This window comes from Limulus polyphemus, unplaced genomic scaffold (assembly GCF_000517525.1).
Source record: "Limulus polyphemus unplaced genomic scaffold, Limulus_polyphemus-2.1.2 Scaffold4206, whole genome shotgun sequence".
NCBI lineage: Eukaryota > Metazoa > Arthropoda > Merostomata > Xiphosura > Limulidae > Limulus > Limulus polyphemus.
The window spans coordinates 56,549-69,595 of record NW_013669816.1 but is presented as its reverse complement, the minus strand read 5'-3'; the positions used below and the strand labels follow the sequence as shown (position 1 = coordinate 69,595).

The 13,047-nt window shown below is 32.4% G+C and overlaps 2 protein-coding genes across 2 annotated transcripts in view; one reads left to right on the top strand and one right to left on the bottom strand.

Annotated features, from left to right (window-relative positions):
• The window catches only part of LOC106470762 (uncharacterized protein C6orf106 homolog), an 11,484-nt gene extending 7,366 nt beyond the window's left edge, over window positions 1-4,118 (top strand). Inside the window, exons 5-6 of the mRNA XM_013931328.2 lie at window positions 687-823; window positions 1,501-4,118. Coding sequence (XP_013786782.1) covers window positions 687-823; window positions 1,501-1,593 — 230 coding nt within the window. The 3' untranslated portion in view covers window positions 1,594-4,118. The remainder of the gene's footprint in view (window positions 1-686; window positions 824-1,500) is intronic.
• A 2,133-nt stretch (window positions 4,119-6,251) lies between these two features.
• LOC106470763 (protein transport protein Sec61 subunit beta-like) lies at window positions 6,252-9,954 on the bottom strand. Its single transcript, XM_013931330.2, has 4 exons — window positions 9,853-9,954; window positions 7,774-7,865; window positions 6,921-7,028; window positions 6,252-6,509 (listed from the first exon to the last, which is right to left on the bottom strand). Exons 1-4 carry the CDS (start codon window positions 9,853-9,855, stop codon window positions 6,422-6,424), a joined length of 291 nt encoding a protein of 96 aa, XP_013786784.1. The 5' UTR covers window positions 9,856-9,954; the 3' UTR covers window positions 6,252-6,421.
• Window positions 9,955-13,047: the final 3,093 nt, after the last annotated feature.

Here is a 13,047-nt window from a genome sequence, read left to right as displayed (position 1 = left end):
TACTAGTGTAACGTGATTACTGCTGTAATTAAATCTCGCACGTTACATAGTTACGGCTACAGTACCACTTGTACTAGTGTAACGTGATTACTGCTGTAATTAAATCTCGCACGTTACATAGTTACGGCTACAGTACCACTTGTACTAGTGTAACGTGATTACTGCTGTAATTAAATCTCGCACGTTACATAGTTACGGCTACAGTACCACTTGTACTAGTGTAACGTGATTACTGCTGTAATTAAATCTCACACGTTACATAGGTACGGCTACAGTACCACTTGTACTAGTGTAACATGATTACTGCTGTAATTAAATCTCACACGTTACATAGGTACGGCTACAGTACCACTTGTACTAGTGTAACATGATTACTGCTGTAATTAAATCTCGCACGTTACATAGTTACGGCTACAGTACCACTTGTACTAGTGTAACATGATTACTGCTGTAATTAAATCTTGCATGTTACATAGTTACGGCTACAGTACCACTTGTACTAGTGTAACGTGATTACTGCTGTAATTAAATCTCGCACGTTACATAGTTACAGCTACAGTACCACTTGTACTAGTGTAACGTGATTACTGCTGTAATTAAATCTCGCACATTACATAGTTACGGCTACAGTACCACTTGTACTAGTGTAACGTGATTATTGACAACAATCGTAACACTTGTTTCAGCCTCACCACAACAGGATGGAGGACCTTCTGTTAATGGGCATTCACGTAGTCCACCTAGCTCAGCATCTCCATCAAGGTTTATGTATACCTGCTCCAATAGTCTCCCGTCATCTCCCGTAAGGAAGCTGTTATTCGAGGTGAGCATTTTTACTTTTCCTCTGAACTGTTCTTGAAAATGTTTACTAGTGGTATTCTCGTATTACAACTGATACGAGACCCCATCAGGTCACCTTAACTGCAACGCTCAGTGTTGTAAAGCCAATGAATATACATTTTATAATAGTTGTTCAAGAATAGGTTTTAAATTAATACTCATTTCTATATAACAAATTGCAAGACTAATATAACTTAGAGTACCTTTTGATAGACTAAACATAAGTGCTAAAAAAAAAACTACTTGAATACTGTATCCAAAAGACACATCATTTTTGCTGATTTATTAAACCTAATCCTGATTATCACATATTGTATAGACCAAAATGACATAGAAGGGATAAAAATGCAAGGTCTATGGTGTATGTCTTCCCACTGAGCAAGAATTTTCTAAATAATTTCATTTTGAATAATCTGACCTTTTGTCATAAATATTAGTTCTGTTTTGTGTAACTGCCTCAAAAGTCCACTCTTATTCGCAAGATTTCTACCAAGAATGCTTTGTTTGCAATCTGCCATAATCCACAATAAATTAGTTTAAACTTTTTCTTTTTTATCAAGTAAGCAATCAAGAATGTTTCTTTATTGCATTAAAGTTTTGTACGTATACTTCAGATTAAAGAATTTCAAATGTATCTAAGTTGGGTTTGTCCGTTTTCAGACATCATCCACGATACCCCAACTGTCTTCTTCTTTGCCGTCATCTCAGATCCAAAACAACACTGAAATGGGTTCAGAAGATATGATGTTATAGAGTATTTAAAACTATTTTATGATTTATGTGTGTGTGTTTTTGACTTTAGAGAAGAAACTTGCTAGATTTTGACCGTATACTTGCAAACAGTTTTCTTTCCATCTCATTTTTGTTTATTTTTTAAGTCAATCGACAAAGTTATTAGTGTACTTGTTGCTTAAAGATGTAAAATTGGGGAATATGATGGTGTACATCTTAGCATAAAACAAAAATGTTAAGAGCAAAGCTTAAAGAAACATCCAGAAAAAATATATAAGAGAAATAACTACTTTGAGTTACAAATATCTCTATGAAGCATTGTTTGGAAATGACATGTCATTTAAGCATGTTCTTGCAGAAGCATGGGTTAAAAAAACTTATTTTTCTCTGTAATAATTTACTTTTAGGCCTAAACGTTATGAAAAAAACAAGTCATTGGATTGATCAATTTATTCGTAGAGAAAAACTTGTTTTCATTATACATTTGTGTCTTTTCTTTTACAACGTACTCAGAAACATCTTCATGAGAGTAAATTTATTTTAAATGCATTGAAACTGTGGTCCTACTTAATTATTAGACGATTTGTTATCGAGTTCGAGTTGTGAATGAGTGTCAGGTTTGAATGATAAAAGATCACAACGTATGAAATGTGCATGATGAAAGATTGTAACAAGACTGTCTGCTTTATTAAATCATGTTTCTTTGTCTTTTAGAATTGTGAACTCACAGCTTATACATTGACAAAAATGATGTTCCTAGGTGTGAGAAGTACGTTTTTTTTTTGTGTTCATATATAACTGTATAGTTCTTTGTTGGTTACGACAACCTTCAGAATCTCTTGACGTGTACAGTGGTACATTAATTGGAAATGTAATTCCAATTCTTGTAGTTTGTTTTTGGGTTGAAAACTATCAAATCAACCGAAACAAATCCTTCCAAGCGAGAGTATAATGTTTATAAGTTTTAGTTCTCCATTTCCAGTGCTAAGTAGGTGTGGCAAATAAGCAATGTGGAAATATTCAAGTCCTTGGAATCGTCATCAAGGACGTTTGTTAACAAAATTATATTTCATCGTAAGCTTTTAGTACTTTTTAACATCCATCAAAGGCTGCAGTATCAGTAATAAAAATAATTATCAGCTTAAAAAAATTCCAGCGTTTTCATTAATTATAAGCAAATCTCTTGTATTGTCTAATGTACATTGATATGGTAACAAGAAATGTAATACCAATTCTTGTATGGTTGTTTTTTTCTGCCTCAAAAACTACCAAATAGACTAAAAAAAAATCCTTTCAAAAGGATATTTAAATAATCTATTATCAACGACAGGTATTTTACAGATCTTTTGGTGCATCAATAGAAGTATGTCAAACTTGTGGCTGTGATCTTATTTTAAAATATTTCTGTTTGTTACTGTATAGCGTCTTTGTTCAATTCTTTAAAGAATAAAATTTTCCAAACCAAACATAACCTTATCCATCCATAACTTATAAAAATAAACAACTTTTATGTTGAGTAAACTGTGGAAAAGATGTATAAAAAAACAACAACTAAAAATATAGAGGTTATAAACTGTGGAAAAGATGTATAAAAAAACAACAACTAAAAATATAGAGGTTATAAACTGTGGAAAAGATGTATAAAAAACAACAACTAAAAATATAGAGGTTATAAACTGTGGAAAAGATGTATAAAAAACAACAACTAAAAATATAGAAGTTACTAGAAGTCTTTAACATGCTTAGAAATAAAAGATAATATGTTTTTTAGCTAGTATGTAGTTTTCTAAATACAAAAATGAGATTCGAAGAGATACTGTATTTTATATGATTCGTAGAGTACAAAGGATTTAATTTGTTTATTAAATGTTAAACCATTGTAAAATTTAAATGTACAGCTACAACAGTGGGTTAGTATGATATGCTAGCTTTATATAAAGAGGTAATACTGGAAATTAACGAACCTTATTGCTACTGCTACATTTTTCAAGTATATTTGAAATACGATTCAAATTACTATAAACTGTTTTACTCAATAAAACGTGTGATCGGAGAAATGAAGAACGTTGGTAAGAAGCAGTTTTACGGTTGCCGATGCAACATGCTAGCGTCGGCTCCCACTCTTGCTATTAATTACTTCATTATTAAGTATGTGCCTTTAATATTTTGGTGGAAAAGAATTTACAGTTAGTCATTATTTAGTAGTTTTTCTATCTAAACAAGACTAGAAATAACTGTGTCATGTTCTAACTGTTAAAACCATCTTTATTAGCTATAGTTTAATTTGTTAAAAACAAGGAAGCAAAGATTGTCACCAGTTCTACAAATCAAGGCTTTAAAGCTTTTATATAAATATATTACATATATGTACCAAAATATCTTTAATGTATGTTCATCAATTTTGTAAGAAAGATCCAAATACTTGTGCTTTTTTAATTAATTGTTGAGCAAGCAGGTTAGACTGAAGGATTGTTTGAAATTGAGAGCTTCGACTTTATTAGATGATGGTTTGTTTTTGATATATATATAATAAAATTTTTACTGTTCTTCATGGTTTTCCAAGTTAAATATTAGACTAGTTGTTTTCTAAGTATCCAGAGAAGCTCATGAAATGATCACCTGTTTTTTAGCATTCCTGGAAAACTCGTGAAATGATCTTTTATTATTAAACATCCTAGAGTTATGTATGTTACATATTCTTATCGAAAAGTTTCAATGTAAAATTATAGAAATAAAAATTCTGTTAGAGTAGTTTTCAAGATAAAACTGAGAATGTTCATGAAAGTTTCATAGTTAAATACATTTTGGGTATATTAAAAACTGTCTTGCAGATATTATGGCCATTGATTTAGTGTCTTAATGAAAGATAAAACCCTACTATACATCGTTCTAATATACACTTCTTGTCAGGGGTCTGATAATTGTCCTTATACGCAAGTAGCACTTACTATAAAACCCTACTATACGTCGTTCTAATATACACTTCTTGTCAGGAGTCTGATAATTGTCCTTATACGCAAGTAGCACTTACTATAAAACCCTACTATACGTTGTTCTAATATACACTTCTTGTCAGGGGTCTGATAATTGTCCTTATACGCAAGTAGCACTTACTATAAAACCCTACTATACATCGTTCTAATATACACTTCTTGTCAAGGGTCTAATAATTGTCCTTATACGCAAGTAGCACTTACTATAAAACCCTACTATACATCGTTCTAATATACACTTCTTGTCAGGGGTCTGATAATTGTCCTTGTACGCAAGTAGCACTTACTATAAGAAGGATGCTCTCGTCTAGATAATGACAGATGTCTAGAGAAATCTGCTTTCATTGTTATTTGAAAGGTGGGTGCTCTGAAACCAGGAGCGGTTTACGTGTGATTTATGGAAGGGGTATTACCTTGAACTACTGACTACACACCCCCATGATATATTAATACATCTTCACAGAAAAGGCTACTACCTAGTCCTCATACCAATGTCCCCAAGTGCAGTCATTTACAACACGTGACCATGGTCACATTGTTTTACCTGCTTACGGACTCGTTTTTAGCCATTACATCAGATCTGGGTGAAATAGTGTCGACAGGCTTTAACTCCACACACCTTATACATAGCAACCGTTCACATTGGATGCTGTGAAGTCAATATTAATTTCTTTCAAATATGGCTTTTGGCACAATTCTTAAGTAAAAGTTTGTTGGGTATCAAGAACATTTCTTAGAAGTTGTATGAAAAATACTTGTACCAAATAAATTGGCATCTATTGGCCAAACTTGATAATAACTTTTAACAATTTATAAAATGGCAAACCTGACACCACACTAACTTAAAAAATATTTTAAAACTAAAGTACGACATTTAAAATTACACATTTTTAGCATGTTCATGAAACCAATCTGTCTGGTTTTCTATTTTTCCACGACAGTGAAGTGAAGTAATGGGTAATCATTAACTGCTGTTAACGAGAGAATTCATTTTCAGGAACTTGATCACTTGAAGTCTTCATTATTATAAACATTTTAATTTTTAGTTTCTTGAGTCTTTATTTATTATTTAAAACCTTCACCCAGTTTGGCCAATAGGTTATTTTCTGATAACAGTATTTTTACAGCCAGTTATAATGAAGAACTGGTGTCTTCCTCTTTTAAATATGATACATCACATTTTTAACCCTCTACCACTGACCTAACCTTGAAAAATGGGTTAGAAAGCCATGTTGGAATTCCTTTTCAACAATGATATAATCCCATCCTTCTTCATGTTACTGGTTGACTTTAGCTTCTCACAAGCTACCCCCCTTGGACAGTGTTGACGACGAGTCAGATGGTGTATCCTGTCTAACGCTAATGTCGTCTCGTCCAAATAATCTCATCATTATTGTAAATTAAAGAAGTTTGAATTGTAAGTTTTAATACAATTTAATTTAATTCTTAAATCCAGAAATCAAGGACTCCGTTAAAAGGTAGTTAAGAAGTAAAGCTTGGGTTTGTATTTTTCACCCTACGAAGGCTAAACTAAACAACTGTGAAGTATGTTTTTGTTTTCTCAAGAAAAAAAAAGTTTTATTCCAGAATAATAATTTCAAACTTCCATAAATGGTTGTACAGTTTTTTGCCACAGACATACGTAAATCCCAGATGGATCTCTAAACTGTAATAAAAAATTAAACATCGGTATTAAAAGAGCATCTTTAATCATCAGTTATATATAGTGTATACACACATACAAAACCTGCCAATACCATATTCATCACGTTAAATAGTGAATAAACCTTATGATGGATGTAGTTAGTCTGGTATTCACTGTGGTCCCACTCGTTAAGTACTGTGTTTATCGGCTCTTAACTTCTGGTGTACTTTCCCCAGATGTGGAGCATAAAAACTGAGGCAATGAACAACAGACTCATGACCAGCACTGGCACAGGTCCTCTGGAAGACAGAAATTCTATGTTAGAGTCCTTCAAATAATCCTCTTATTTTCTTAGATTTAACAACTAACCAGTTTTACATCCCAGCAATTACATTTTAATGTACTTGATAGATGCTCATTGGATAACAGATACTGTTAGGTTTGTTGTAAACACTGTACTCTCTAGTTCTGATTATAATCTGACAGAAACTAGATGTAACTACTAACTTTTTTTTTTCATATATCAAGATTTTACAATATTTAACAGTGCACAGACAATCTACAAGATATGTTAATACTTTTAAGATGATTAAGTATGACGAACTATATTATGAATCGTGGATTTAAGCAAATTTTGTTTCATAAAATCATATAGAAAGTCTAGTATATATTTTTACACACATCGTCATCGCCTTTTGTTAAACACTTACACTTTAATACCGGGTGAATCATCGGTGTAAAACCTCCACATACCACCAGTGCCAGCGGGAACTCCACCTCTCGAATGTCCACCTCCACTGGCTCCAGAACCAGGTTTCCTAAGATTATTATTCAAATGGATAAAGTTAAACATATCTGATGTTATTAAAGATCACTAGATAAAGGACTTCCATATTAATATTTTATCATATGTACAGTTTTTGAAGAAACATTAGCAATCTGTTTTACCTACTAAAGGTTTTTTTTTATAAGTCTACGATGATCTTACAATAGCCTCAACTTTATACCATTTTTACTTAGTTTTATTGAAATATACAAATTTTTAATTTAAAGAAGTATTAAACCTTGTCTTATGCATCTAAACAACAATATAATAAACTAAATAATATCCTCCTTCACATTGTAACTTAAGATTTCTAAGTTACACCAATAATACTGAGTACTGCAGCCAAAAACTATAAGCAGGGTTTTATGTACTGATGAGACTTTCATTTGAAATATTATGTTTAAGTAATCACTCGAAATATATCTATGAAGATTACAGTTAGAGTGAAATATGAGGAATTTTAACTTTGATAAAGTATTGGAAATGTGCACTAGATTACTAGGCTAATTTTAAAGGTGAAATACATTGTTTAAATCAACAAAACAATAACACAAATTACTTTGAGAAGACATTACCATTACGGTAGTGAGATGAAACTATCTAGTAAGGATATTGGAAAAAAAAAACAGCAGAAAATATACAAAATAAAAAGCTTTAACAAGAAAGAAACGTCACAAGTCTATTTCACAACAAAAACTACTGCAAAGCTAAGTTGAATGTTAACTGACGTGTCTTACCTCTGCTTTACTGTCGAGCCTCCAGTTGATCGCGGAGACATAGCTTTAGGAGAACGACCTCCTCCAACACTCGTACTACTTGGTGATGCAGGCTAAGCATAACAAACACACCATAATGTATGGTTGGAATTGATTCTACAAATAGGGTGTGTTTTATACTGTACATCACAGTTTCATGAGGATAGTGTAAAAGAATACACAAACTGATATTTAATATTCAGGCTTAATATTATCTGATAATATAGTAAAAATCATTGCACAATTTTTGTTACATATATTCAAAAAATATGGCTAATAAATACATAACTTGATTTTAAGAATTACGTACATAAAATTGAAGAAACTTCTGGAAAAACTTCAGCTTTTCTCAGGCAACTGAAAAGAAATCCTATACCAAGATATTTCACTTCTCCAGCAAAGCTGTCAACTGAAGGAGCGAAATTTCTCTTCAGTTGCCCGAGAGAAGTTGTTTTTAAAAATACTCAGGTTGTCAAATATACAGAGCTCTAGTAAATCTGAAATAAAAAGTTAAACATTACAAAACTTTAGATGTCTTCCGATTTACTGTTCTTCAGCTCAATTATGTTTTAATAGTCCAAAGAAGAGACTGAGCTTGTACATTCTTTGTATGGCTGAAACTTTCATTGTTAGCCACTGGTCACTTTGATGAAGTTTGTATACACCTAACTTGGTAACTGAGAATTGGGTATAATTAACAAAGTAACCACAATTACACAATCTCGATAAAATGCTAACTAAAATAGTACATGCACGGGCATAAAATTACGAGTTTCTTTAATTATGTTTTTATCTACTCTAATCCTTTGCATATTTTGAGAATTAAAGAAAAAAAGATACCATCTTATGGATAACATGTAATTAACTGTCAATTCTTCAAAAGTTTAAAACAAATTGAACAAGCTCTTGATCACTGTATTACCATTTTTATACAGTACAGCACATGAGACGTAACATACTGTAGACAGACTGCTCAACATCACAAGCAATATTGCATTAACAAATAAAAAGCTTATATGATAATTACTCTAATATACTGTTGTTAAGGTATTGAGGCTGCTAAGGCTTATTCACTTCAAAGTTTATTTGTATTTTACATGGCCAATTTTACATTAATTTTACTCTGTGTGTATCAACATTACTTTTTCAATATGTGATTCAATTTGATACAACAGTCATCACAGTTTGCTATTATATAAAAAGTTGTGAACAATAAATAATAACTCCAGTAAATTCTGAGCTCCAATTTGGCTAATTCAGCAGTAGTAGGATATCGAGGAAGAGATTAGGTCTTTCATGGATTCTTTCATTTCTTCACTAAAATTGCATGCTTTGCTGAAGAAAAGAGACATTCACAAATAGTAAATGTCATTTAACCACTTCCTTGATTTGCTCGAGAAAAACTCTGGCACCCTCCAGGTTTAAAAAAAATATTTGCCCATATATATTATGTTCAGAGAAAAATACTTCTGGCCTGTCTACGCCTATCTGGCCCTCTTTAAAAAAATAGTTTAATGGCCTTGATAAAGCCCTAATTTTGGTCTTAGGCTCTTGTGCAAATTGGATTTCATGTTTAAGTAAATTATACTAAATACGTGTAATTTACTCCAAGTCAAATGCAGTTTTACTTTTACTGGGCGACCTCATTTACTGTTACTATTACTTATTATTCAAATATTAGAATAAATTATGATAGACTACACACAACGAAAATACTAAAATGAAAAAAAAAAAAACATTAACTAAACGCAATTTACAAATAATTGAAACTGGAGTTGAAAATTAAATGAAATAAAACAAGACTCAAGTTCTCAACTTTTAATTATCAATTTCAATTCTACTTCTACCACTTCTAAATTCTACTTCTAATCTGAGTTCTAGTTCTAAGCCCTGCAAACAGTACAGTATAATAAATTATGACTTTAAAACTAAATTGTGAGATTTCTTGTTAATAAACTAAATCAGCAAATATAAAAAAAAAGTTATACTTTTAGCCTTAATACACAAAGTTTTAAATATCTTAATAAAGTCCTTCCACGTTCCAAATATATTTAAACTTACCATGATTAACACTGTAGTAACAGTATTTACTGATTTTACATCATACGTTTTTTCTCACGTAGCTTCCACGTTTACATACGGAAGTACAGTGCCACCTGGAATAGTGTTTTGCTGTAAAACGTTTTAACGTTAAAGTTTGTTGAATAACACTTTGAATACATATAATGTATAATGTCAAAATCGCAAGAGTAGAATATATACTACATTCAATTAATGTGTTTTACAAACCCATGAGACCAAATTTCTTTTAGTTAGAGTGGTTGATAGCACTCACTTCTATTCATAAGCTCTCTGATTCTAAATTTATTACATACTCATAAGCGGCAAGTTAGCGAGAAAATGGGCCATTCGACATTGGGATATTTATTTTGAGAGGCTAAGTCTCCCAAACAAGTCCTACAATATTAGCCTGTAGTATACTGTTGAATTGATGTAATATCTAGTGTAGCATCATGATCCCAACAACTTCTGCCAATTGGCATAGTAGCTTGGTTAATAAAAATATGCAGTAAATGGAATAAATTTTCTGAGTCTTGAAATTACAGAAACCAGTTTCGACATATTCTTGCGTCCTCTTCAGTTTCACGTTGTCTTTTGGTAAGAAAATTGGTCAACAACGCCAACGTGATTTTGAAATTTCGAATTTTCTCAAGGATACGGAATTTCCTTAAGGTCACGAAAATGTTTCGTTTAAAAGTGGCCTCAGGAGATGTTGAGATTAGGCAGGCTTTCGATTAAGAAACTTTCGACGATTCTGCTTTCTATATACTAATCTGTTTTGTATAATATTCTTGTTAATTCCCAATCGATGACATTAACTCATATAATGAAAAATGACATTTTTTATATTTCTATATTTAATATCTTTTATGTGTTCGTTACTTTAAAAAAGGCAAATGCAAAAAAAAAACCTTTGTGAACTTGTAAAATTATTTTATAAAGCTATATATGTTTTTGGTCCAATTTGGAGGTTTGTATAAATTAACCTGATAACACAAATTACAGGATTAATAGGAGTATAATTTAAAGGTGATGTAAAGTAAATACCAGTATTTTATTTTAACATGTAGATGGTGGTAATTTGATACATAGAATTTGGTGGAATGGATGGCTTAATGTTTAATACCATCCAAAACAATATATCTGTTCGTCTTCTGACGATTTTATTTGTATAGTCTTTAATTAATGTTGGTGTATTTCATGATTGTCGGTATCTTTCATGTACCTTAAGCATTTTTCAAAAGCAACGCGTAAATACTTTTGTGTTTATTATACATAATAACATTTTGTTATCCCCCTCCAGCGGTAATATTGCAGGTTTACGACGTAAAAAGTTGGGTTTCGATACCCATGGTGTGCAGAGCATTATGCTTAACAAAACCAGGCATTTTATTATTTTAATGGCGTACTATTCTCCAATGACGTGACTTTTATTATTATTTTTATTGCGTTTTTAATTTGTGCTTTAACTTGCATTCTGTCAACGTAATACGAATAATGGTACGGATTATAACTGTGTTAACCTTTTTCACACGGATATGTTAATTTCGTATTTATGATAGGTATAATAAGATTTGGTGTGAACTACAAGTGTATTGATTCATTGCCCAGTCTATTATTTAGACATGTTCTTTTAATCTGCTAATTTACGAAACGGATAAAAAGTTAAAAAACCTCCCCACTCCCTCATTGCTTTGCATCCCCAAAGTTCTTGACAAGCTGGCACCTACATATATACTTTTAAAGAATTAAACATAATTAATTACTCTAAAATAATTACCGTTTCCGTTTGAAATAGTTAATTGTACTCATAATATTTTGAATGAAATATAATTACTGGAAAAATTATCCTTTTTCTTTTGACAAGTTACCCTCAGCTGTAGACAAATGTCATTAAAAAACAAGGATACCATATTGGCAGAGAGTAGGGGTATAAGGTACAGAAACAATGATTTACTGGTGTCGATGAGATTCACAAGACATAAGAAGGTTCAGAACTAGTTCTACTAAGAAACACTCCATTTGTGGATTGTTATGTAATTTGGATACCTTGGTTTTAAGGGGACTTTTGAAAGAATTCTTGACAAACGGGATGAGAAAGGATTATGGATATGTAGAATTGGAGAAGCAATAGAAATACTAATTATCGACATTTGACGTCCATAGCCGCCATCTGTTGATAATCATGGTCGTCGTAGTCTTACATGTAGTTTCGAATGTGTAATTCATCAAATAGGAAAAAAAATACTATTACTTCGTATTTCATTATCTCCTGAAGTTACTCACTCGTTCCTAATCTAGGTGTGCTTATATAAATACTTCTCAATAGACTTTATACACAACAATCTTGAGTGTAACGACCATTTTATCCTGGTGGCAGTCGAGTCAGATGCGGTGACGAAGAGTTCGCCTTTATTCGATGGAAAGTATACCTTGTTGTTTAGCTACACAATGGGCTATTCACGCTGTGCCCATCGCAGGTATCGAACCCCCATTTTCGGAAAGTAAAATTTTATATTTCTTCTCAGCTTGAGAGTATACACACTGAGAAAATGGAAATAAACTATTAACAAATACTTCCCACTGAAATAACAATTAATATATACACAGCATGGTCACAATTAAATAGACATCACCTTTCAGAAAAAATGAACTTTTCCAGTCATATTCACATGAATTGTAGATCTTCCTTTCGCTTCGTGGAGTTCGTTGATCCTTTGGGGCATCGTGAGAATCATCTCGTCAATTTTAGATTGTGGGATTTTCGCCCACTCTTGCTTCAAAACTTGGAGTAGATCGCTCTTCGAAGTTGGTTTTTTGGTTGTTTCTTGACTTGCCTGTCGAGTATGGCCCAGAGGTTTTCGATGGGGTTCATGTCAGGATATTGGCTCGGCCAGGGCAATTTCTGGATACCGTTTTCTTCCTGTCAATTTTGGGTGTTTCTAGCAGTGTGACACGGTGCTCCATCTTCCTGGAACAACGTTGTGTTGTTGTCCATGAAACCCGAGGAATAAAGTGGCAAGAGTCCTTCCTCCAATATTTCGACATATTTCGCAAAATTTATGTTGCCAACGCATTCCACTAAGCTCGATCTCCCACCAACCCAAGCAGCTCCCCCCAAACCATCACGCTGAAACCACCATGCTTCACAGTTGGCTGCAGTCTGTTGAGCCAAAACTCTTAGTGAGGCATTCT